General features: G+C 41.3%; 2 protein-coding genes across 11 annotated transcripts in view; both read left to right on the forward strand.

Annotated features, from left to right (window-relative positions):
* dnm2a (dynamin 2a) overlaps positions 1 to 14,477 on the forward strand; it is a 58,037-nt gene extending 43,560 nt beyond the window's left edge. For 9 of the 10 annotated variants that reach the window (XM_053675436.1, XM_047150538.2, XM_047150537.2 and 6 more), the window contains 4 exons: positions 141 to 305; positions 2,817 to 3,040; positions 3,150 to 3,389; positions 4,533 to 7,219. In XM_053675436.1, coding sequence (XP_053531411.1) covers positions 141 to 305; positions 2,817 to 3,040; positions 3,150 to 3,389; positions 4,533 to 4,602 — 699 coding nt within the window. In that variant the 3' untranslated portion in view covers positions 4,603 to 7,219. Of the gene's footprint in view, positions 1 to 140; positions 306 to 2,816; positions 3,041 to 3,149; positions 3,390 to 4,532; positions 7,220 to 9,836 lie in introns of those variants that run through there. The other variant, XM_053675437.1, reaches the window with a different exon arrangement.
* A 2,110-nt stretch (positions 14,478 to 16,587) lies between these two features.
* On the forward strand, positions 16,588 to 21,318 carry tnfsf14 (TNF superfamily member 14). The gene is made up of 4 exons (XM_017453957.3): positions 16,588 to 17,089; positions 19,246 to 19,279; positions 19,786 to 19,869; positions 19,975 to 21,318. The coding sequence occupies exons 1-4, from the start codon at positions 16,853 to 16,855 to the stop codon at positions 20,364 to 20,366; spliced, it is 747 nt and encodes a 248-aa protein (XP_017309446.1). The 5' UTR covers positions 16,588 to 16,852; the 3' UTR covers positions 20,367 to 21,318.
* Positions 21,319 to 24,716: the final 3,398 nt, after the last annotated feature.

Raw genomic sequence — 24,716 nt, forward strand, 5'->3', positions numbered from 1 at the left:
GACATTTCTGTATTATAACTTCTTTATTCAGCTCAGCTATTGCAGCTCATCAGTTACAACAGAAACACACCAGCAACACTGTTACTCTTGTACACACTGAACAGCTAGTCTAATTTGTGTGTGTGTGTGTGTGTATGTAGGCAGAGGGAGATGATGGAGCTCCAGTAGACACCTTCTCCATGGACCCTCAGCTGGAGAGACAGGTGGAAACGATCCGTAACCTCGTGGACTCCTACATCAGCATCGTCAACAAGTCCATCAGAGACCTGATGCCCAAGACCATCATGCACCTCATGATCAACAATGTACGTCAGCACCCACCGTGCCTGTGTGTGTGTGTGTGTGTGCGCGTGCGTGCGAAGCCAGACGGTGTCGTGGTTCAGTTTCGGTTTGAGTGGGTGGGCTTTCAGAATGACAATCACGTGGAAAGATGCAAGTTTGCTCATTTCTAAATCTTTGCACTCTATCAGTGAGCACCGAACATTAACCTTCATCTGGTTATATTGTGGTGTGTGCGAGAGACATCAAGGGGTTGGTTTCCCAAAAGCCCTTCGACATCTTATGGTCGACTTTAAGAGAAACGAGAGAGACGGAGAAACCGAAACTAACGTAGGCATGACCGCTTGACTCGTATCAGTATAGTCATTTTATTTTAGAGTCAGAGTGACTTGGCGAAATTTGGATGCGGTGTAAAGGAGTTTAGTCATTTTGGATGGAAAGAAAACACTCAGTCGAGCGCTGCATGCACACGCACGGCGTCGATAGAGCTATAGATACTTCGCCGCAGCTTTAGGGACTGTAATACCTCTAGAGAGGAAAAAAACTGAGGATTTATGGATACTGCAGGTACATGTCTAATTTTTTATTTATTTTCCTAGTTAATGTGTTGAGTCTATCTGGTGTTGTAGCAGTAGACTAAACAAGTTTTAAACAAAGAGGTTCCAGTCATGAACTGCCAAAAGGAGAAAAGTATTAAAACTAGGTTTGCATTTCCTGAAGTAGATACACAGTGACAAGGATTGCCAGGATGTTGCTAGGCAGTTGCTCTGCTATCCCAAGTTGTTGCTAGGCAGTTGCTAGTCAGTTGCTCTGCTGTCCCAGGTGGTTGCTAGGGTGTTGCTAGGCAGTTGCTGTGGTATCCAGGTGGTTGCTAGGGTGTTGCTAGCATCAAGCTGTGGTATTCCTGGTGGTTGCAAGGTTGTTGCTAGGCAGTTGCTGTGGTATCCCAGGTGGTTGCTAGGCAGTTGCTCTGCTATCCCAGGTGGTTGCTAGGGTGTTGCTAGGGTCAAGTTGTGGTATTCCAGGTGGTTGCAAGGTTGTTGCTCTGCTATCCCAGGTGGTTGCTAGGGTGTTGCTCTGCTATCCCAGGTGGTTGCTAGGGTGTTGCTAGGGTCAAGTTGTGGTATTCCAGGTGGTTGCAAGGTTGTTGCTCTGCTATCCCAGGTGGTTGCTAGGGTGTTGCTAGGGTCAAGCTGTGGTATTCCAGTTGTTTACTAGGATGTTGCTAGGATCACGCTATGGCATTCCAGTTGTTTACTAGGATGTTGCTAGGGTCATGCTATGGTATTCCAGTTGGTTACTAGGATGTTGCTAGGGTCATGCTATGGTATTCCAGTTGGTTACTAGGATGTTGCTAGGATCACGCTATGGCATTCCAGTTGTTTACTAGGATGTTGCTAGGATCACGCTATGGCATTCCAGTTGGTTACTAGGATGTTGCTAGGATCACGCTATGGTATTCCAGTTGGTTACTAGGATGTTGCTAGTGTCATGCTATGGTATTCCAGTTGGTTGCAAGGGTGTTGCTAGGCAGTCACTATGGTAACCCAGCTGGTTGCTAGGCAGTTGGTCCTTGGTCTTAAATACGTTCCTGGTCCTATGGAAGTTCCTGAGATAAAGACAGAAAAAAGCATTACTGATCTAAAGCAAGTTCCTAGTCTTGATTAATTGCACAAAAGTTCCTGGTCTTAAGGAAGTACCTGGGCTAAAGTAAGGTCTGCTCTTAAGTCTGGTGCTTGGGCTGAAGTTCCTGGTGTTAAGTAAGTTCCTGGTCCAAAGTAATTTCCTGTTCTTAAGTATGGCTGTTGGGATAAAGTTCCTGGTCTTAAGTATATACCTTGTATTTAGTAAGTTCCTGGGTCAGTGTTCCTGGTCTAAAGTTCCTGGTCCTTGTAAGTTCCTAGTACAAAGTATGTTCCTGGTCTTAATTAAATTCCTGGTCTAAAATCCCAGTCCAAAGTAAGTTTCTGCTCCAAAGTAATTTCCTGTTTTTAAGTATAGATGTTGGGTTAAAGTTCCTGGCCTTAAGTAACTACTTGGGCTAAACTAAGTTCTTGGGTTAAGGTTCCTGGTCTTAAGTAGATTCCTGATCCTTAGTAAGTTCCTGGGTTAATGTTCCTGGTCTAAAGTTCCTGGTCCATATACGATCCTGGTTCAAAGTACATTCCTGGGCCCAAAGGTCCTGGTCTTAAGTAAGTTCCTGGTATAAAGTTCCCAGTCCAAAGTATCTTCCTGGGCCAAAGCTCCTGATAAGTTCCTGGGCTAAAATTTTTTTAAGTGTAATGGTTTGTACCACCTTTGTAAAGGTACTTTAAAAGAATTACTATTTACACTCAAGGTCCTATAAAGCACCGCGTTCTTCTCTGCTTCACTAGGACCTGCGTCTGGTTCAGTAGTTTTGGAAGAATAAATGAAATACATTCTCTACGCTTAATTCTTTTTTTAGAATCGAGTTCGTAGAGAAGACGGTGAACATCTGGAAACTGCTGGTGGTTGCACACTGCACACTCCACTCTTTCTTCTCTCCTTCTCCTCAGGCGAAAGACTTCATCCACTCGGAGCTGCTGGCCTACCTGTACTCTTCAGGCGATCAGAACAGTCTCATGGAGGAGTCGGCCGATCAGGCTCAGAGGAGGGACGAGATGCTGCGGATGTACCATGCCCTCAAGGAGGCGCTCAGCATCATCGGTGACATCAGCACCTCCACCATCTCCGTGCCCATGCCTCCGCCCGTTAATGACACCTGGATCCAGGAGGCCAGGTCAGTGTCGTCTTGTTTAACGGCCTATTTTTTTTTTTTTTTTTTTTAACTGCCGTTTGCTTCATTTACACAGATATTTATTTGACACACCTCTCTCTGTTATTCACAGCCCCACCCCTCAGCGAAAGCCTGTCTCCGTAGCCCCACTCCCTAACAGGCCTCCAGCAGTGAGAGGCTCCACCCCGGGACCGCCTCCTCTAAACCCCTCCCCTGCTTTCGGTGCTCCGCCTATCCCATCCAGACCGGGACAGCCCATCGTCAATGCCTTCGGTAACAGCAGCCAGGACCCGTTCAGTGCACCGCCTCAGGTGCCTTCTCGCCCAGCACGCATACCCCCCGGTGTGCCCAGGTAAACACCTAGCGTGTGTGTGTGTGTGTGTGAGTTTATTTAACACTAATGCTGTTTCTTTCCTGTTCACTGATGCTAGCTGATGTACTCTGACATCACTGTGGGATTTACTCACGTCTCTGGCCCTCAGCAGATTACTCTCGGGATATCCTCTCTGTAACATCACGCCTCGCCTTTCAGTCTCTCTCTTCCTCATTCTTTACTTTCACTTTTTACCACCGCCTTTCCGTTCGCTCTGGCTTGCGCTCCAGTCAGCGGGCAGCTCGGATACCGCGTGGTATTCGTGAGAGCTGAAAGCCGTCCTGTTCTACGAGAGGCTCTTTATTTTATAAAACGCCGCATAAAGCACACGGCGTTACAGGTAAGCTTGACAAGGTGAGATTATAGAGAAAGGGGAACGTAGGCGCGTAGACACTTAAACAACAAGCGGCCGTGTGCCGTGCCGACGTCACAGGCGGACATAAAGGGATCACACCCACGTTCGGCTTCTAAAAAGCGCAAGAGCTTCTTTTCTCACCGTTTTCCAGCGATGAGAAATTCACTGGGGTGCAAACGCTGGACTCAGAAATCCCAGAATGCAATGCAGCTATACAGCGCTGAGTAGCAGCAGAGGCAGTATTAGCATGAAGATTTGGCCAGATGAGGAGGTGAGAGAGCTGGGCAGATGAAAGGACTAAAGCGCCGCCGCATCTCTGCCTTTAGATAAGGAGATCAGTCTTTTTTTTTTCTTTTTTTTTTTTTTTTTGTGATCACTGCCGCCAAAATCGCCTTTCGTCACGATGTTTGTTGGTAAACGAGACCTTTTAGCTGTACTCATGCTTGAAAAGCGCTTTGGCAGAACGTGCGTCGTGTAGACGTCATGTGACGTCTGCAGAAAATCCGCGACAATTTCGAGAAAAAACCCCGCAAGCTCCTCGGAATATTCCGGCGTTTGATTTTGCGTTAATTTCTGCAGGGACTGAGAGGTCACGACGCGAGGGCTAAATCATCTGCCTTCAGAATAGAACAGAGTCTGACTTTCCTTCTTCTCTTTCTCTTCCACACTCCTCTCTCTCTCTCTCTCTCTCTCTCTCTCTCTCTCTCTCTCTCTCTCTTTCGGTGGAATGTCTCTTCTCATCCTCTCTCACTCTTCTCTCCCTGCAGCCGAAGACCTCCTGGCGCTCCCACCCGGCCCACCATAATCCGCCCTGCTGAGCCCTCCCTTCTAGACTAGGCCTTCACCACACACACACACACACACACACACACACACACTCACACACAATCACACATCTGCGAATATGGGCCAACAAAGAGAAATGGAGTGAAATAGAGAGCGAGGAGGAGGCTGCAGGGTTAGAACTCTGCAGATTTGGGGATTTGTGTCTGTACATCCAGTTTGACCAATAAATATCCACCTGTGTAGTTCATTCAGACTGTTCTCTGATAGGAAACGCTGCTAATTTCCTCCTTTAGGCACAAGATTGAAGGCACAAGATTCCATATGCAGGCTGTACTATTAGTACGATTAGTCAAACCACTTCTTTACTTTTTTTTTTTTCCTTTCTTTCTCTCTCCTATATTATTTGCTCGGTTGGCCTCCAGGGGGCGCTGCTTTAACCACGCGTCGATGAGATTCACTTTGAGTGATGTTTTTTTTTGTTTGTTGTTTTTTCTTCTCTGAATGTAAAATGGCGTTCGCTCACTAAAAACTAGCCGAGACCTTTTTTTTTTTTACTTTCTTTCATTTATGGTATATATTGCCGTTGGTTTTTTTTGGTTTGTTTTGTTTTTTACCCATATCGACTAACCGAAAAGAAAAGATGCTGTTCTCGTTATTCTTTTGTCATCCAACTAGCCTTTAAAATAATCCAGTTAGCAATCCGTTTAAATCTCGAGGCGCTTCTATTAAAGGGTTTTTAGCAGGAGGTCTGAATTCTCCGATGTAAACAAACAAACAAAAAAAAAAGTACAATTTCGCGTGTATACGTAACGGTAATCCTTTGTATATGAAAATAACCCTGAAGCGCCGTAACCACTTCTGGAGTTATTCTGTCTCGGCTAGTGTAGCGTCTCAGGTTTCCACAGTCCCGATCGGTTAACCTAATTTACACCTCTAGTCGTGTTTGTTATTTAAATTCCTCTCTCGAGGCCTGGATCGCCTTTATTTCATGTCCGGGGACGGAACCAGCATCGTTAAAGGCGAACGCACGGAGTGTACGAAAGACGCAGAAGGGGTAGTTTGACCATACAGTGGCGAATTCTAGTTAGCATAAAATAAACGAAAATATCGTATCGCGATACGTAAAATTTTACGATACGCTTCTTGTGCAAGCTAACCTCACTTTTCCTCGTTAAGTTATTTATTAAGTTAAAAGAACGGATATGAAAGAGTTAGTACATCTGGTCTTATAGAGGCTCTGAAGAAACCTACGAGACACTCAGAAAAGCATGCGAATATACATATTTAGACGTCTCATCCAGTCCTAGTACCGTTTTATATGTAAATCTATTTTTTGCTTGAATTAATACGATTGTTAGCATAATTTGGTCCAAACTACCCCTCGGGTTGGAGATTTTAACCCAGACTGTATGAACAGGGTCTCAAAATGGAGCGCATACATACATGGACGTACATGGACTGTAAAACGCTTCCTTTTAAAAACAAAAAACATTTTTTATGAATAATAATAATAAAGGAAAAGTCGTGTTGAATCGTGTGTCGGCGAATAGAGATACAAAGACGCTGATGTTACGAGCTGTCATAACCAAACATCAGTGCTTTTAAAGTCGGTTACTAATAAACGCATTAACAGGGCTGTTATGGGACGGGGGACGGCTTTGGGGAAATATACACATACACGTGCAGTTTGGTTTTTAAAATTGGTTTGTTTGGTTTTTTGGGGGGTTTTTTTTTTTTGAGTGTATTATTTATAACCTGGGCATTTGTCATCGATGTTTTTGATTTCTTTCTCTTTTATTTTATTTTTTTTTTTGGGGTTCGTTACTATGCTTTCGGAGAGATAGCGTGTCAGGATAGCGCCGGGAGGTGGTCCGAAGATGCCACGTCTCATCTTGAACAGTAATATATATCGACTATGAATAAATAAGAGTTGCAGGAGGGAGGGGGTGAATCACGGAGTTACGATCGGTCCTAGCGTTGTTCCCTGTGGCTTTCCTCTGAGTGGATCGCTGTATGACGGTGTTTGGCATTTGATTTTATTTAACGGGTTCGAAAAGGGGTGTTAGAATGGAGAGGGATGATGATGATGATGATGATGATGATGATCATGATGATGATTTCTGGGTTTTGCTTTCTCATCGATTGCGATTTCAATTTAAACGTGGAGACGGACGAGGGGAACGGAGGTGTCCGGAGAATTAGAGTACCTCAAAAATGAAGTGCGTACTGTGCGTTAACTGATAAAATAAGCTCTGTTTACTTTACAGTGAGGCAAATTCCCTCTAGGTGTAAACCAGATTTCCATCACTTACGCACGGTGTGGCTACGATGACGATAAAACACACACACACACACATTTTATATATATATATATATATATATATATGATTAATTGTAGCCACACCTTAGTAACTTCCCTTGTGCGTAATCTCTCCTCCTCCGAAACCCTCCACACGTCTCATCTCTTCGTTTTTTTTTTGGGGTGGGAAAAACAGATAAGCACCCTGTATAGTTCTCCTATTTGTATTCCTTTCATGTTTTTGTTTCTTTTGAAATCATCAATCCTTTGTCAAGTGCCTCTGTAGCAATTAATGCACTCTGAGCAAATGATAACTGGTGGAAAATTGGAAAAAAATGAGCTAATAAAGAGGTATCGTGTACAATAAAAGGGACTTCCTGTGGTGATTGGTGTTTCCTTGTGTCCTTTATTTCCTTTCTGCCTCCTCGCTGCATCTGTCCGTCTGCATGTCGCTGTTTCGCACCCTTGGCGTTGTTGTGAAGAACACGAACATCGGATATTAGACGTACAGTACGGGGTTTCTTCAGATCCAGGGTCGTCGATTCGTTCGTCCGGACTCGCTTACGTTATAAATCACGTACCGTCCGTACGTACGTATGCTAGACGTGGTGCAGACGTTCGGTTATCGTCAGTATGCTCCTCGTCACGCCGCCGTAGGTAAATAATCGACTCGTAACACCCCTAGAGTGGATTCTAAACGTGAAATTCTTCTTCTCTGAAGATCTTTCGAAAGAACGTCACAGCTTTACCGTTCACGGGAGGGATGCAAACTTTTGAAATGTTTGCTAGCTGCTTCCGAGTTAGCATACGCGGAGAAATCTCGACTGTAACGTAGCTAAAGGAGGATACGCTTAAGATATCCGCAGACGCCCCGCCCTCACCGCGCGCTGCTTCTCTTTAAAGCAGTAGTTTACTCTCACGTCTCAGTCGGAGAGCTTTTTATTCTTTAACGGTAGTAGAGATAGTGGTGTTGCTGTCATTCTAACACTGAGGTGGTGAGCCGAGTCATCGGTAATGCGCACTAAATCATGGACGAAAACAAAACCGACCGCGGTCGTCATCGGACGCGATCGGGGTTTTTTTTTTCCAATCCGGTCCTCATGGATTGCCGGTCCTGGTATTAATTCAACTGTGCTGTGTGAGAAGAAACACACGTACTGTCTGTAGTGCAGGGGTGTCAAACGTACAGCCCACAGGAACGTCTTGTGGACGGGAATTGAACTGACGGATTGGAAAAGACTCTCGTTCCACTAAGGGGAAGAATAAAGGGCCGTGAAATCAAGGGCTAGTCTTAAGATGATCATTCGTTCTACGTTAGCAAGCTGGAAATGTTGACACTCTGTCCGTGTCTCATTCTAAAACGTGTAACTCGAGAAATTCCAAACGATTTCAATATTATTCACGATTCAGGATGAATAATCCAATCATACTCCACCTCAGTTGCAGACTGTAACACTACACAATTTGGAAAAAGTTCAAGGGGGTGAATACTTCTGCAAGTCATAGTATAATAATAATAACAATAATTTGGTAAGGAATTGCAGTCTGATGATAAGTATGTTCATTTATGCGCTGGATACCAGACATTTCTCCTTTAAGATTTTCTGGTAGAGAGCAGAATTCATGTTTCCCTTCAATTACTGCAAGTTGCCCAGACCCTGAAGCAGTAAAGCATCCCCACACCATCACACTGCCTCCACCAGGCTTGACTGTAGGTATGATGATCTTTTAGTGGAATTCGGTCTTTGGTTTACGCCAGATGTAACGTCATCCCTGTCTTCCAAACGGTTCCACTTTCTCATCAATCCACAGAACATTCTCCCAAAAGGTTTGAGGATCATCAAGGTGTGTTTTGGCAAAATTCAGACGAGCCTTCTGGGTCAGCGGTGGTTTTCACCTCGCCGCTCTTCCATGGAGGCCATTTTCCCGCAGTCTCTTTCTGATAGCGGAGTCGTAAACGGTGACCTTTATTGACGCAAGAGCGGCCTTTATCGATTTCACACTGGCCCAGTCGGTATCGGATAACTTTCTTGCGTCGAGAAAAACGACTATCATTTAAAAACTGCGTTTTGTGTTTACTCAGGTTGCCTTTGTTTCATCTTAGCTTTTGTTTTAATTTCCGAAACAATTTAGCATGTCATCGACACAAAAACCGAAGAGATCACGATTGTATCGCCAGATAATGTTAGCAAATTAGCTAAACTTACCTCAGCATGCATTTTCAAATTAGATGAAGTTTAAGGCAATAGACGCTTTTTAGTGAGGTTATAAAGCTGATGCCACCGAGGGCCCGGGACACATCCTCAGGTTCGACACTTCAGTCTGGTGGTTTAGCCATAGTGCTACGTTATTTACATCGCGACGCCTGAGAATAATTGACTACAAGTATTGTATTTCAATAATACTTCACTAAAGTATAACTATGCTCAAATAATCCTTAAGTACAGTAACTAAGACTGCAAATAGTCAAGTATTCTCCACGCCTGTGCATACCCCTGCGGTTCCAAGCACCGAAATTGCACCTAAGCCCTCCATCCTCACCACCACCACAGTACATTTATCATTCTTGTAACTACACACCCCCATGAGTTTTATTGTAATTACAGATTAATTCACATTCGTCAGAGAATAATACGCTTTAAGACGGATACTGTATCTGAATAAAGACCTGGGAAGGTGGTCAAAACATGTACACTTCCTGACAGACAGAAAAAAAACCCAAAAAACGCTGACTTGCTTTCGCAAAACACACGTGGTCAAACCTGAAAGTAGGTCACTGCAAGATGCTCGTTTCACTTCACGTTAGTAAACGTCGACTTTCCGAAACAAACCCACTGAGAGGTAAAACACACACACACACATACACACACGTATCAAAGAAAACAAGTTGATCAGGCCGTTGCCGCTTCTCCACACGTGTGTGTATCATCTGCCTGGTTCTCGTCTCTCTATTCTTATCGCTCTCATTACGGTTGTTCTCAAACAGACGTCCGGCTCCACGGCGGAACCAGTGGTGACCCCGAACGTCCAGGAAACCTGCGCTGCAGTGCATTGTGGGCGGCGAATACCACGGAAGAGTTTCTACAGTCCCGTTTAACAATGTTCACAGTTTGCCTCATGGTTTGCCGTTTGCTGGTCTGAAAAGTGACTTCACGTGGTGTTTATACCCAGTGCCGCGCTTTCCCTCTCTCACCGCACCTCTACGCACCCGATCATAACGGCAAGACGCGCAGCCTACGAGTGCGCACTTCCCGACCTGGCCGTAGTCTATAGCTACAAACATGGATCTCTGTTCGCCTTGAAAACAAACAACGGGTTTGCTTACGATTCTGCTGAGTCTCAACTTCATTACCGCATAGGTGCATTCATTAAACACATCTATTTATTTATTTATCTTCTTTTGAGTCGATTGAAACCCTTCGGATTCTGTAACGTTAATTACATTGACCGTGCATGTATTTGGGGTTTTTTTTTTTTTTTTTGGTTTGTTTTTTTAAAACTAAAAAAAATGAACCTTGAAAATATTCAAGACCCCGGGGTAATGATGAGAAAGTAATAAATATACTGCGGCTAGCGTAGCGGGTTATTCCGAGCTAAATACTGAAATATTACACTTAAAGTAAGCCGAGTGTACGCACTATACCTCTTACCCTAACTACTCAATCAGAAAAGACATATTGGTGCCTGAAGTTTTTTTAAATTTATTTATTTTTATTTATTTTTTTTAGTTTAGAAATGAAGCTATGAGGCTAATGTATAGCTAAGAGTTCATGGAAGTCAAATCAAAAGCTTTCCCATTAATCATTGTGTTTTTTTTTTTTTTTTTTTGACAATTCATTCGGTTTAACTTTGTGTTTGGTCCAAAATACTTCATAGATTCAGTCTCATTTTAATCTATTTAGTTATTGTTAGTTTGAGTGTAAATTTGATTCAGTGGAAAACTTCGAATAAGTCTACTCCATAGAAATAATAGTTTTAGTCTTTTTTTTTTTTTTTCCACCTCTGAAATTTTCCCATACTATCATTTTCAAGTTTTTAAGCTAGAATATCTTCAGGTGCGGGCTGGATTGGACAGAATTGCTTCGAGATTAGGTGGGATTGGGATTTAAAAATGAGTCCACTACACACCTGTACTTAACAGCGTGTAGCTACAATCTTCTGCTCATTTTGATAGATAAATTTAGAGTGAGGCACACGGTGATATTAATGCGGCTGATCAGCGTGCTGTATGAAACCCATTAGAACAATAATAGAGTCTCCACGTTCCGACGTGTGACGCTACAAGACACGAATCGTCAAGTTATTCGATTTCTTTCGTGATGTACAGATGCTTTAACGCAGGACATGTGGCTACTTTAGTTTCGCTATAACGATCAGAAAGAAACGACAGGAAACGGTCTTTTTTTTTTTTAATGCATTCATCACTGTCTTTTTGTTCATCGGTCAATAATACGCGCACCGTAATATAATTTCCGATCAGTTTTCATGTTTTGTATGTGTGGATCCACTTTGTTAAAGCTATAATCATTCGGGGAAATGAAATGAAATACGTTCCCAAGAAATCACTTCTTTTTCTTTTCTTTCTTTCTTTCTTTTTTTTTTTTTTTTAAAAAAATGACAACTAATAAACTTGTAAAGATTGATTCCTGAACTTGTCTTTATACAGATCTGCTGGCTGTTTTCATTAACTTACTATAAACTTGAAAACTATAAACCATAAGCACTCAAATTATGTATCAGAAATGACTTACAGCTACATAATTACTTCTTACAAACGATTATTTATTGCTGAATATTTAATAATAACATGCCAGATATTTTGGGAAATGGGTCATTTCTTTCCTTTGTTTTATTTATTTATTATATATATATATATATATTTTTTAAATAAAGTATGAGGATCAATAAAAGAATATTTAATTTATTAGATATTAATGGAATTGTACACTTGGTATCAAAAGAATACATTATAGATGAAGGCAAATGGGCAGCTATTACCTCAGAATTATTATTATTATTATTATTAGTTAAAACTACCTTGCATGGCAATTTTCCTCCACATGACCCAAAGTGTGCTACTGTCTCTTTAAGTACATCAACAATAACCTTTAATTTCACGTAAAATGTCACGCAATTTTCTTGGTAAGGTGGCTAAGTGGTTAGCACGTTCGTCTCTCACCTCCAGGTCTGGGTCTGAATCCCGCCTCTGCCCTGTGTGTATAGAGTTTGCATGTTCTCCCTGTGCTTTGGGGGTTTCCTCCGGGTACTCTGGTTTCCTCCCCCGGTCCAAAGACATGCGGTGTAGGCTGATTGGCATTTCCAAATTGTTTGTTTGTGTGTGTGTTTGTGTTGGCACCCTGTCCTTGTGCCCGAGTTTGCTGGGATAGGTTCCAGGCTCCCCGCGACCCCGTGTAGGAAAAGCCGTACCGAAAACGGATGGATGGATGTCACGCAATTGTATTATTTTGGAATTGTATTGGTTTAGTGTTTGTTGTTCTGTAAAATAGCTTTTACACCCATTTATAAAAATGGGTTGAACTGTTTTTCACCGTAGGGTCTTCATTTAGAGAAGAAGAAAAAACATCACGACAAATATGTCCATTTAATCCCAAATACAGGAAATGGGGAAATACCCGTGCTTCCTGGATTTAAATTGGGCTAAGGCTTAACATGTGCATGTTAATGGACTGTCAATGGGCTAACCAGTACATTTACCCGCCACTTTATTAGGAACACCTGCTTATTCATGTGATTATCCAATGCATATCATGCAGATACAGCGCAAGAGCTTCAGTTAACGTTGACATCAAACATCAAAATGTCATCTCAATGACTTCTCATCCCAGTTGGGATTTTCACACACAGCAGTTTCACGGGTTTACACTCGTGCGAGACTAGAGAATTAAAAACATCCCGTGAGCAACGGTTCTGTGTCTTGTTTGAGGAGAACGACTACATTCTCGAATGATTCGAGGAAGACGACGGGAAATCACTCTTTACGACCACGGTGAGCAGAAAAGCGTCTCAGGACGCACAACATGTCCAACCTTGAGGGAGATGGGCTACGACAGCACAAAACCACACCACTGGGTTCCACTTCTGTCAGCCAAGAAGACGAAACTGGACGGTTGAAGATTGGCAAAAGACTGAGCAACGTCTTCTGCCTGATTGTACGTGACTGGCTGATTGGATAATTGCATGAATGTGTGGGATTACAGCTGTAACTAATAAAGTGATTTATACCTAGATACATCTGTTTTAATAAATATGCATACCTAGCTTTTTGACATGACATTTTCATGACATTTACAAATGCTTGTGGGCTGTCTCAGGGGTTTTGTTTGTGTCCCACGTGGAAAAATATATACACTCAGCAAAAAAAACGTCGTCTCACATTCGACCGCTTTCATTTCCAGCAAATTTCTTAACATGTGTAAATATTTGTATTAATATAAAAACCTTCAACACGTAAAATGAAGACGTTTCACAGACGTTTGAGGAGCAGAAATGGAATAATGAGTCCTTGGACAAAAGGGGGGGGTCAATATTAAAAGTAAGAGTCAGTATCTGGTGTTCTCCAGCTGCTTTAAGTACTACAGAGCATCTCATCCTCATGGACTGCACCATGTTCGGTCAGTCCTTGCTGTGAGATGTTCCTCCACTCTTCCACCGAGGCGAGTTCTCCATCACGTCTGGAGGAACACACGGTTACGTGTAATTTTCCACTACAAAGACGATCAGCTGTCCTCCCGGTCTCCCTGTAGCACCGTCCCAGACGTCTTCCGTTACAGACATCACAGTTTATCGCTCTGGACACATCTGCAGTCCTCATGCCTCATGCAGCAGGTCTACGGCATGTTCACGCAGGAGAGCAGGAACCCTAGACATCTTCCTTCTGGTGTTTTTCAGAGTCAGTAGAAAGGTCTCTTTAGCGTCCGAACTTATTGAACCTGTGACCGTAATCACCTCCCGCCTGTACACCGTTCAGGTCTTAAGGACTGTTCCACAGGTGCGTGTGCAATAATTGTTTATGGTTCACCGAACAAGCGTGAAAAACATCGTGTAAATACAGAATGTCCTGAAAAAGAGACGTTTCTGTTTTTTGCTGAGTTTGTACCGTATATGGGTTTTAGACGAGCAAACCCGAGTTTGGCGTATTTCACAGATTCTGTGTGGTTAAAAGGTACACTGTTTTAGACTAACTATCATGGTCACTAATGATGGAGTTTATACAGTATGTGATGTTTATCATATTTACAATGAGGGTCGCTGCACTGGTTTGAAACACAGCTTAGGATCATTTTCAAGACACACTGGGTTCTGGGCTAAATGATCATTGGATGTGTGTGTGTGTGTGTGTGTGTTGGGACAACGTACCCACATGACAACTCACCCCCCACTCTCTAAATATCCCATTAGCTCTGAAATCCTGACCTCTACTGCATTTCAGTGTGTGTGTGTGTGAATAGATGAGCATTGGAGCAGAAGGTCCAGTAGATGGCGACATCAAAGTTCTGTGCGCTCGAGCCAATGTTGTTATACAGTGCAAAAGTTTGTGCCCCCTTGCTTCAACATGCTGACGCCAGCAAGACATTACGGCGAGTTCCAGATGTTACAGATGTTCCCTTTATTAGTAAAAAAAAAAATAACAGAAATGCATGCTAGCAAATGTATAAGACATTAATCGTGAACAAATCAAAAATATTATTTGTGAGTATGATTTTAAAAAATAGCTTTTTGTTTTAGATTTGATTTTGTTTGAGATTTTTCCAGGTTTTTAAAATAAACAAATACATAAATCAAAACCCAACATTTTAATTCTCATTATTTTCCACTCTTTGATCGTTATCTTTATGTTTGTGTTTCCAACTGTTTTTTTTTTTTTTTTTTTTTTTTTTTTTTTTTTTTTTTTACATCATGTTTTTCACTGTTTCTAACATTCTCCCCCAAGCACCCTGCTCTCTGTTTCTCCCCTTCTCCGGCTCTATAAAAGGTCAATACGTCCTGGTTTCCGTCATATTCAGTCGTCAGACACCTCAGCGCCACGCGTCTAAGGTCTAAAGCGTGCCAACGGGGATGAAATCTTCGGAGCAGGCTAATAAAGAGGACCGGCTATGAAAGAGGACTGACATGCGATCGCTGCGATATTGAGACAGTATGTTGTAAAAGGTTTTTTAATAAGAAAACACCGACACATCTACATAGAGTTATGTTTCCGTAGAGATAGGTTGTCATTTCTTGGCCCGGAAACCGAGGGTGATGCTAACTTTGCTTTTATCTGTAACTGATTTTTATTTATTTATTTATTCATTTATTTATTTTGAACTTAAAAAACAAAAAAAATAAAGTATTCTGTAATTCTAAATTTGAGTCTCACTTTCATTTTATTTTTGTTGACATTTTATGTGCGGGGCCTCACGTCTTTCTGTTTAGTGCACCAACGATCTGTCTTTGTATCTGTATTTGGATTTAAACCTGGAGTGGGTTTGAAAGAATACAAGAACAAGTACGGACCTTAGGAGACGTCAGCATGGCGTGTGGATTTCTGGCTCTGACAGTTCCTCCACCTCAGCTACATCGCCCCGGTTCATAATCGCTCTTAACTACGGATGCGCACTGGGTTTTTTTTTTTCTTAAATCCCGCTCACACAGTTAGTTATTATTTGGTTTGTACCTGCCCACAATATTTCCTATCGACCACGGCAACCCTTACCAGGTATTCACTGTCTCACAGCCCATGAGTTCATGCTAATAAACACCACCTTTGTTCTTCCCCGCGAGCTTCGTATCTGACCCCCGTTCACACCCACAGAAAAGTAAAAACCTCACAATGGTGTCAATTGTTTGTTGTAACCTGCGCGACCCTGGTCCCGATGCACACCGCCGCTTTCAAACCAAATACCCTGTGAACCTTCCTGGCGAGCTTTCTTATAAAACTAACAGCGGAATAATAATAATAATAATAATAATAATAATAATAATAATAATAATAATAATAATAATAATAGTGCACCTACTACTCATATCTGTATTCGTGTCAGGATATTTTGGGAGACAGGACTCGTGCAGGCTGAGTCTGGAAGCTTATTTAATGAACATTTTACGCCTTACGTTATGACCTTGTGGTGTGGAATTTGATTAGACACACAGTGTGTGTGTGTGTGTGTGTGTGTGTGTGTGTGTGTGTGTGTGTGCTTGGTTTTGCGACTTTGCCAATATGATTACATTATTATATGTTTTCCTTGTTATGTGAACATCTTATAAGCTCCAGTTACTGCCTGTAGCACATGTATCGCTCTGCACAAAGTATTGACCCCCCCCCCCCCCCCCCCCCCCAGCATTTTATGTAAACTTACTGTTGGTGTAGACTTACTGACAACTTTACTGGACCTTTACATGTTGATCCACCTTATAGGTGTGCTGTTAGAGTAGAGATGAAAAAAACAACAACTTCAGTGTACACTGTTTGTTGGGTAAGTTGTGTAGTGGACTTTTCTCCGTTTAGCAGCGACACTGAGGTGAATTGAGGTCAGTTGTCACTCAGACCCTGCAGGCGTGTGTGTGTGTGTGTACGTGCGCTTGTGTTTCCTTTATCACACGTTTGACACAGGTTTCTCACACTGAGATTGAACGTTTCGCAAAACTAGAACAGAAACCAAAGCTGTTTTTAAATTTTTATTTTCAAAACAGGGATAATACCTTTTTTTTTTTTTTTAAATTACCTGAATTGGGCCTCTTTTTTTTTTTTTTTTTGGTATTTACACCCATTGTGGTGCAACCGTCCACCCACCTTAATGTGATGGCACGTTCACACCGTGTCTCTCTCTCAGCGTATATGTATATGTGTGAGCATGCATGGGTGTGTGAGCGTGTGAGTGTGTGAGCGCACGCCACAGTGGGAGTTATCTGCGACACTGCCTCCTCAGACATTGCTCAGCATCTTATCTCGTCTAGAGGATCTTCTATCATCTGCGCTTCAGAGATTTTGGCCTTCAGGACTGCATGGACATGGCTGACGGTCGTAAGTACCCCTCGGTGTTTGTGGTGGACGGCTGTACCGGGTTTCCACCACCGCTGCCCCCTAAACCAGGACAAACACGGAAACGGAACCAGAGGAACCGACTGATCCAGAACATACTCCTGGTGCTGGTGTGTCTGGCTTTGTTTGGCTTATTTGTGGAGGGTATATTCATCTACAGCCTCCACAACAGGGCTAACCATAACGACACCACTCCGTCTGTAAGTGAAAACTTTAGCGTCCTGTCCACATATCGTCTTCTGTTCTTACTTTCTTGTGTCTTACGTTCATGACATCGTCTCTGTTAAACTTACACCTTCAACAGCACCTCATCCGTATCTTGTCTCTCTGCTTTGCAGCACAACTTTCTTTTTTTCACATCTATGGTGTGGTTTTGAATTGCGAAGCACTTTCCTTATTACGCACAGGCCTGAAACATATTACTCACGATACCTGCATTAAATAACTGTAGGTTTTACTCGTGTAATGAGTGACTTAAAGCATATGAAGCTGGCGTATGTGGTTTTTATTCCTAACTTTAATCTAGTCCTCTTCTGACTGCTCGACCAGCTCCTCCTTTTATTTTCTGTATTTCTTTCGATCTATGAGCGTGGCTTACCGATGGAAGTGAATCTAATTGCATTATACGTGCACGTGAGTGTAAAACGCTCGATTATTTCATTAACAGTACTTATATAGTCAGGATTCTAGTTTCATGCAACACTGTCTGTGATTAGAAAGATGACAGAAAAATTAGCGATCATATATATATATATATATTAAACTGTTGCATAATTCAGCTTTTAAATACTCTTGAGCTTGCGTTATGATCATTTTATTAAGGGTTCAAATATTTTAAGGGTTTTTTTTTTGCTTGCTGATTAAATCCACGGCTCATCAGTCCTCCCCTAACCCAGTGAGTCTTTGATTTTCAGTTATCATATCATATCGTTAATCCGAACCACATATCAACATCGTTAATCTACCATGACGGATGGTTAAAAATAAGTCGGTTCAATCAGACTCCTCCTCTTCCTTGAAGACCCCCCCTCGTCCCCGTCCCCCCCACCCACGTGCGAGGTTTAGCTTCCTGTAAAACACACAGCAGGACTGACCTAGAGCGCCTGAAATGTGCTGTGGGGTTTTTTTTTTTTTTTTTTTCCGTTTCAAAAGACTGGTCAGAAAACCTGCAGAAAAGGAGTGCCACTTGCTGCATATATAGATACAGTATAAAAGCACGGTTGGCTGGAATGCTCTGAAAAGACCGTTAATTTCCCAGAAGAATTCGGTGCTGCATTCCATCGCTTAGAACGCTTAGAAACACTTGTATAGCTCCATTGCACTCTGGGACTTTAACTCCAGCGTGCGCACGGACATCACTACCTCTACGCCGGGTTTCGCAATGATATTTACATTTACGTCGATTCATTTAGCAGGCGATTTTGATCCGAAGCGACTTACTAATGAGAAAAGAACAGGCAAAGCGATATATCGAGCAGAGAACCATACAAGTCGTATTATAATATGACGTTGAATGTCGATGGCAAAATGGCGAGGTAACATTTCCCAAGCTCTCGTTCGTTTTTTTTTTGGGGGGGGGGCTAACAGCAAAACCTGAGTGTTATCGCTGAAGTTTGAGATTTTTTTTTTTCTCCCATGAAATGCCATTGCAAACGTGCTAGCAATAACGCAAGTAATCCCCTCCCCCTCCCCCTCCCCAAACCAACCAACCAACCAACCAATTAGCACCAAAAAAAAAAAAAAAAAAATCTCACTATACATGTTTTTGATGTGTTCTAGGTTGTGTACAGTTATTTCACACCTCTGGAAGTAACTATGTTGTATCGTCCTTCTATGATATTCCTATAAAAACTGTTCCTCTGTGTTACTTTTTGGTCTTCTACTTTTTTTGCAGAGAATAGAAATCAGTGAGTAGAGCGTAAATGTGAGAAAGACCGTGCTAGTCAAACTGGCACGGATAATTCGTTCATATTCCGAATTGCGTACGTGTAATCGGTTACACCCGTGTATGCAAGACCTTGTGCATGACCACCTTCAAGCACGAGTCTGCATACAAACGTGTATGTCTTAGACAGATTGTATCTCATGTTTGAGTTATTTCCTTTCCTCCTTGAGAGGTACATGCTGGTGGCTTGCTAGTGGGCTGGACGACCTACTGTGGTTAGTCTGCAGCCGTGTTCGTTTCATACACGCGCGTCTTCCGATACTAAATATCGCTCCATTCTGTTCGACGGTGACACGGTTGACGTTATTTAAAGTGTGTCTGCTTTTGCATAACCCTTGTGTAACAGTCTCTTTAAATACACAGGAACTGTATGAGATATGATCTTAACCATGGCGTTGCTCTCTTTTTCAGAGGCCTGTTGAGCCAAAGACGGAAGCGCGAAAAGGTAGAGAACTCACCCAATCACTGTTGAGTTTTTTTTTTAAAGTATTTTTTGGTGTCAAAACCAGAAAGCACCAAATACTTAATGTACTAGATAAACAGGAAACCGAAGACCACTTGCAATGCACACGACATTCAAGAGCGCGAGATAAATAAACGGAGAAGACACTACACTGAGCAAACAAAGTTGACCAGACATTATCGTAAAAAAATAAATAAATCATCAAAACAAATCAGGTCCGAGAGCTGCCCATAAACGCTGATCTTGCATGCACGCTGCACACATGCTGCGTAATTGACGATCGGACACGCGCTAGTCCGAGTGTGTCGTCTTAATATCTCGATTTTAAACGTTTGATTTCTGATCGAGGCGCAAGAAACCTCCCTCTTTCAGCTCAAGTAATGCTGCAGACAAAGTGTAGCTGAGGAAAAACCAGGAAGTAAAGTGTAGAGGTCACAGTACAATTTAAGATGATCACACCGATACCCATCGGTGTAACTATGTTTCAGGGGGACACAATAAGCAACCGGACGACAAGAAGACAAAACAGTCTACATTCCTGCATCCGTCAAAGCCTCTTGCACATCTGTCAGGTGAGGAAGAGCTTCTCCACATCACGCGGCGCCTTTTTCCCCATAATTCTCACTGTGCATTTCATCTTAAAGAACGTTTTGAAATGCGTTTTTGTTGTTTTGAAGCTGGTGATACGAAACCCAAAGAGGACGGAATCATGAAATGGAAGGATGTCCAAAACTCCACATATGAGCTCGAGTACAAAGACGGAAAGCTGATTGTTCAGAAGGAGGGCTTCTACTATGTGTACTCTAAGCTGAGCTACACTGCAGATGGCATGTCATTCACCCAGATGGTGCAATGGTCGACATCACGCTATCTGAATAAGCCAATCACGCTCCTTACATACCACAGACGCAATTCAAAGTCAGGCCAGAACGGCACATTGAGGAGCAGCTACCTGGGCGGGATCTTCCATCTCTTCAAAGGTGATGCTGTTTTTGTCGAAGTGAAAGACGGCACTTCGATTCGTCTTCACGATGCAGCCGAAAACGTTTTCGGCATGTTTATGCTCTAGACAGATTTTAGCTCTGTACTTATAACCATAGGCGCCAGCTTCATGGGTGCTCTGGAGCTCGAGAACCCCCAATGTTTAGGATTTAAATATCCCATATTCATACATTTAAGTTAAAAAGACAACACCTACTGGAGTGTAATGGTAATAGTTCTATTATAGTGATTTTTATCTGGTTACACCGTCAGCAACACGACGCAACAAACCAACATTTATTTTCATTGACAGGTGGCCATTTAAAGGCTGTGTCCCAAACCGTACACTACCGTACTAAATAGTGTAGTAAAACTGGCCCTACGGTATCAGTTCTTAAAGTGGGTATGGGGACCCCAGAGCCCATGAGGTATACCCAGACGGTCTGTGACTCTTTTAAAAATGTATCGTCTGACTGGTCACTTAAAATGAATTGGTTTAATCCATACCTCAATAACTTGCGCACTATTAGAGCAGTCTGGCGCTAATAATTAGCCAGAATATTACTTACAGTACGTATTTGAATAGTTGGATTAGGTTTGGAAAATAAAACAGCACTGGGTCCCCAGCTCTAGAACTTTTGAGAACCCCTGTCCTAAGGTAACAGGTAATTTATGACAGTGTACAATTTTGACGTTGTATTTATTGCTCTGGTATGTGACTTGGGATGCAGCCAGCAACAGAATGATGGAAGCAACTGCCAAAAAAACATCATCCATGTTTTCTGGTGCCAGATTATTATTTTTTAAATTATGTATGGCTCCTGAATCAACGCATGAGACTTGCTGTACTGCCAGAGCTGTTGATTACCCAAACAGAACAGTGTGAATGAGTTCTGTGATTGGAGACACATTATCTGTCAAAGCAGAAGGGCAAACCCTGAGCAATGTCATTTTACACAACGTTAATCAACGTTGCAAAAGCTCCCCTGACTGAAAATCTCCAATACCCAATAAAATCACTTTAAAAAAAAAAAAAAAAACTTTTTATTTTACTACAAGTCGCCAAACAGGAATGCATACCGAACCTGTAGGACTCTCGGTTTCTGCGCCAGATTATTCCGCAGCAGAGCAAAGAATATATACACACCTCGCCAAAAGCTCATCCAGCGATGTGGGCCTACATAGAGAATGAAAGTTCAAAATCGCCAAATAGAGTTTGAGTCATGAATTGCATTAATGTCATGCACTTGTAGGCAGTTACGAGCACCCACAATGAAGTCATACATTGGCGCCTACGTTTATAACTGCATTCTGACTTAGGTAACAAACATCGGTAACCAACCAGCCAAAACAATTTATGGTAAACTTCTTTTTTTGTAATCAGACGTGCAATAAATGAAATCATAATACTTAGCTAGAAACTTCTACCCGACTGGCTTGTCTGTATTCAAGCCGATAATCACATGATCACGTCACTGGTAATATTACCACCAAAAACTTACAGTTGTTTATTTTTGCATATTTTTAACACGTTTTTAAAATTTATTATTATTATTATTATTATTTTTTAAAATATTTTGTCAACTTGTGTTTTTAAATGTATACAGTTTTGAGCATACAACATCCTACATAGCCCTTTCACAACACAGGGGTTTGGGCTAACTTCACTATTTTATTTATTTCTCGTGAGGCATCATACATTTGTCACAATAACATAGCATGTCTCAACCATGGGAAACTATTTAAAGACTTTTAATACTGTAATGCAAAGTTTATTCATTATTATAAAGGTATATCATTTGAGCTTTTTCCTCAAGGCAAAGGCAAAAAATATCGAGAGACTCATACTGAGGACTGTAAAGATTCTGATGAAGTACAATTATTACAATCACGACTTTTCGACCGTTGCAGTGTACAATGAACATACATCTTTTAAAAATAAATAAATAAATAAAAAATGAACAGGAATCTTATTTGGCTTCTGGACATGATTAAATGTCAAAAATTGTTCAGGATTAAATTGTTTTTGCACAATTTTAGTTATTTTTAAAAAAATAACTTATTCCTTTTTAATCTTTGTTAGTAGCGTTTTTTTTGTTTTGTTTTTTTTTTAAATAGTGTATGTAGCTTTTGCTGACTTTGAATTTAAATATATTGAAAAATAAATATTTCAAAAACGCATCTGGGTTTACAGTATGTATCAATTTTCTTTTCTAATTGAAGGTACATTACACACCCAAACACTGTTTCTGCAGACGAGATACAATGCTGTGGTTGGCTACTTCCATTCAGTGACACTCCGGATGTGTCTAACCTTTTAAATGACTGTGAATCTGTGTGTGTGTGTGTTGTTTACCCACCATTCTTGACCTGCAGTTTTGCAGTACATGCATTTGAAACAGTGCATCATGCATATCAGTCAAACTTATCAGATTTTTTCCCCCTTCCCCCCACTAGCTTTTATCTCAGGTTTACAGAGCAAACTTTTTTTGTTCTGGCTTGGGTTTCTTTTCATCCGTGCCTCGTTATAAGAAGTGGTAGCTTTGAGCTCGCCCACGCTGCAGGCCCAACCTGATCTTAGCTGTGTAGTGGGGCTCTTCGGTAATGTGGAGAGGAAATGGGGGGGTGGGGGAAGAGGTCTGCAACAGGTACCTTAGAATGACTCTTTCGCTGACTCAGATCTCGCAGGAAAAGCATGTCTCAGACGCCCCTTTGGAACGTTCCATACGATACACCACGTACGGACCGTTTACAGCTTCAGAATGGGGAATGGGATATGACACGGGGGAATGAATTTCACAAAAAAAATTGCCAAAAAAAAAAGTGCCCCCTGTCATGGTTATGTAATTTTTTGTTGTTGTTTTTTGTTTGTTTGTTTGTTCGTTGTTGTTGTTGTTGTTGTTGTTGTTTTTTTTAAATAAGAAAGGCCCAGGGCGGCAAAAAAAGATTAGAAGTAGATTTTTTTCTACGTTGTAAAGTACTGTAAAGTAAAGGTAATATTGCAACAAAAAATGATCGTAAAAATAATTATAATGAAATAAGTAATAACAGTGACAGAAAGAAAAAAAAACAACAACCCCGATATGAATTATATTAAACAGTATAATAAAAAGCCTGAAAATTGAATAGGAATATAATCACTGAAATAATGTAAAAGTACCGTAAATGTAACATACCAATAAAAGTAAAAAAAATTGGAAAAATAAAACAAAAACGTTAAAAGCCGTAGCGCTAAAGTAAAATGTGGTTTTAGTGACTAAAAAAAAACCCCCAAAACAAAACAAACAAACAAACAAAAAAATCATTTCACCACTGTGTTATGTTTCACACACGGAATATGGAGAAGTACATGATCTTTACACATAATATGAAAATACAACATTTCAGCCTTTAAAAAAAAAAAAAAAAAAAATACACACCAAGACTGAATGAAAAGTGAAAACTGAATCATGAAAACGTAACTGCATCGTTATGTAAGAAACATGTAAGAACGCAGAGAGAGATGCTTGTGCATGGTGATATTAGTCATGTGTGTGCCTTTATACTGTACTGCTTCATTCTCGTCGCTCTGCTGAGGAAGGGAGTGAAACTAAGAGCAGTGACACATTCACACTTTGCTGTGTATTTAGCTGGATTTTCCCTGTCTGTGCTTTCTGAAACACACAGAGACTTTCTGTCTGAACTGATATTGAAGAGAAAAATCTAGTGCTTTTAAACAGAAAAAAAAACAAAAAAAATCAACCCTCTGGCTGATTTAAATTGTGTAAAAAAAAAAAAAAAAAAAAGAAGAAGAATAATAATTTTTTTTGATAAAGAAAAGAAACAATTTTTGTTGTTGTTGTTGTTGTAATTGTTGTTGGTGCCAGTAATATTTAGTAACATTTTGTTTTGTTAATAGTTAATACTGTTAAATTACCAATCCCAAGCACGTCATTCATATGTCAGTAGGTAAGTTGGTGACGTCTTCGAGACGGGAGCTTGTTCAAGAAAGCAAAGAGCGCCCTCGGGTGCTCAAAAATGCAAACTGTGAGCTTATAAAAAAAAAAAAGAGAAGGGAAAATTGAACGTACGATGTCATAGGCTGTGTTAATGCTCATTTTTGTTCCATATTTCAGTAACGCTCACAGTTTAAGACAAAATATATGACTGATTTTATTTACTAAATGATTACTAATAACAACACTACCTGATGTGTCGTGTCATTTTACCAAATTCGGACAGACAAAAAACAAACAAACAAAGAAAGTTTTGTAGAAGTTCTTCTTGTACTCCAAAACCACCTGTCTGCGGGCCAGAGCAGACTGGCGGGACAAAAGCACGTCTCCGCCGGAGTATCTTCAGGACTATACACTTCCTTTTTTCTTCTTTAGATATTAGCGTTGGTGCTAGTGGGCAATTTAATACCAGACAGAAGTGCAGTCCATCCATCCATCCATCC

The sequence above is a fragment of the Ictalurus punctatus genome, chromosome 24 (assembly GCF_001660625.3).
Source record: "Ictalurus punctatus breed USDA103 chromosome 24, Coco_2.0, whole genome shotgun sequence".
NCBI classification, from domain to species: domain Eukaryota; kingdom Metazoa; phylum Chordata; class Actinopteri; order Siluriformes; family Ictaluridae; genus Ictalurus; species Ictalurus punctatus.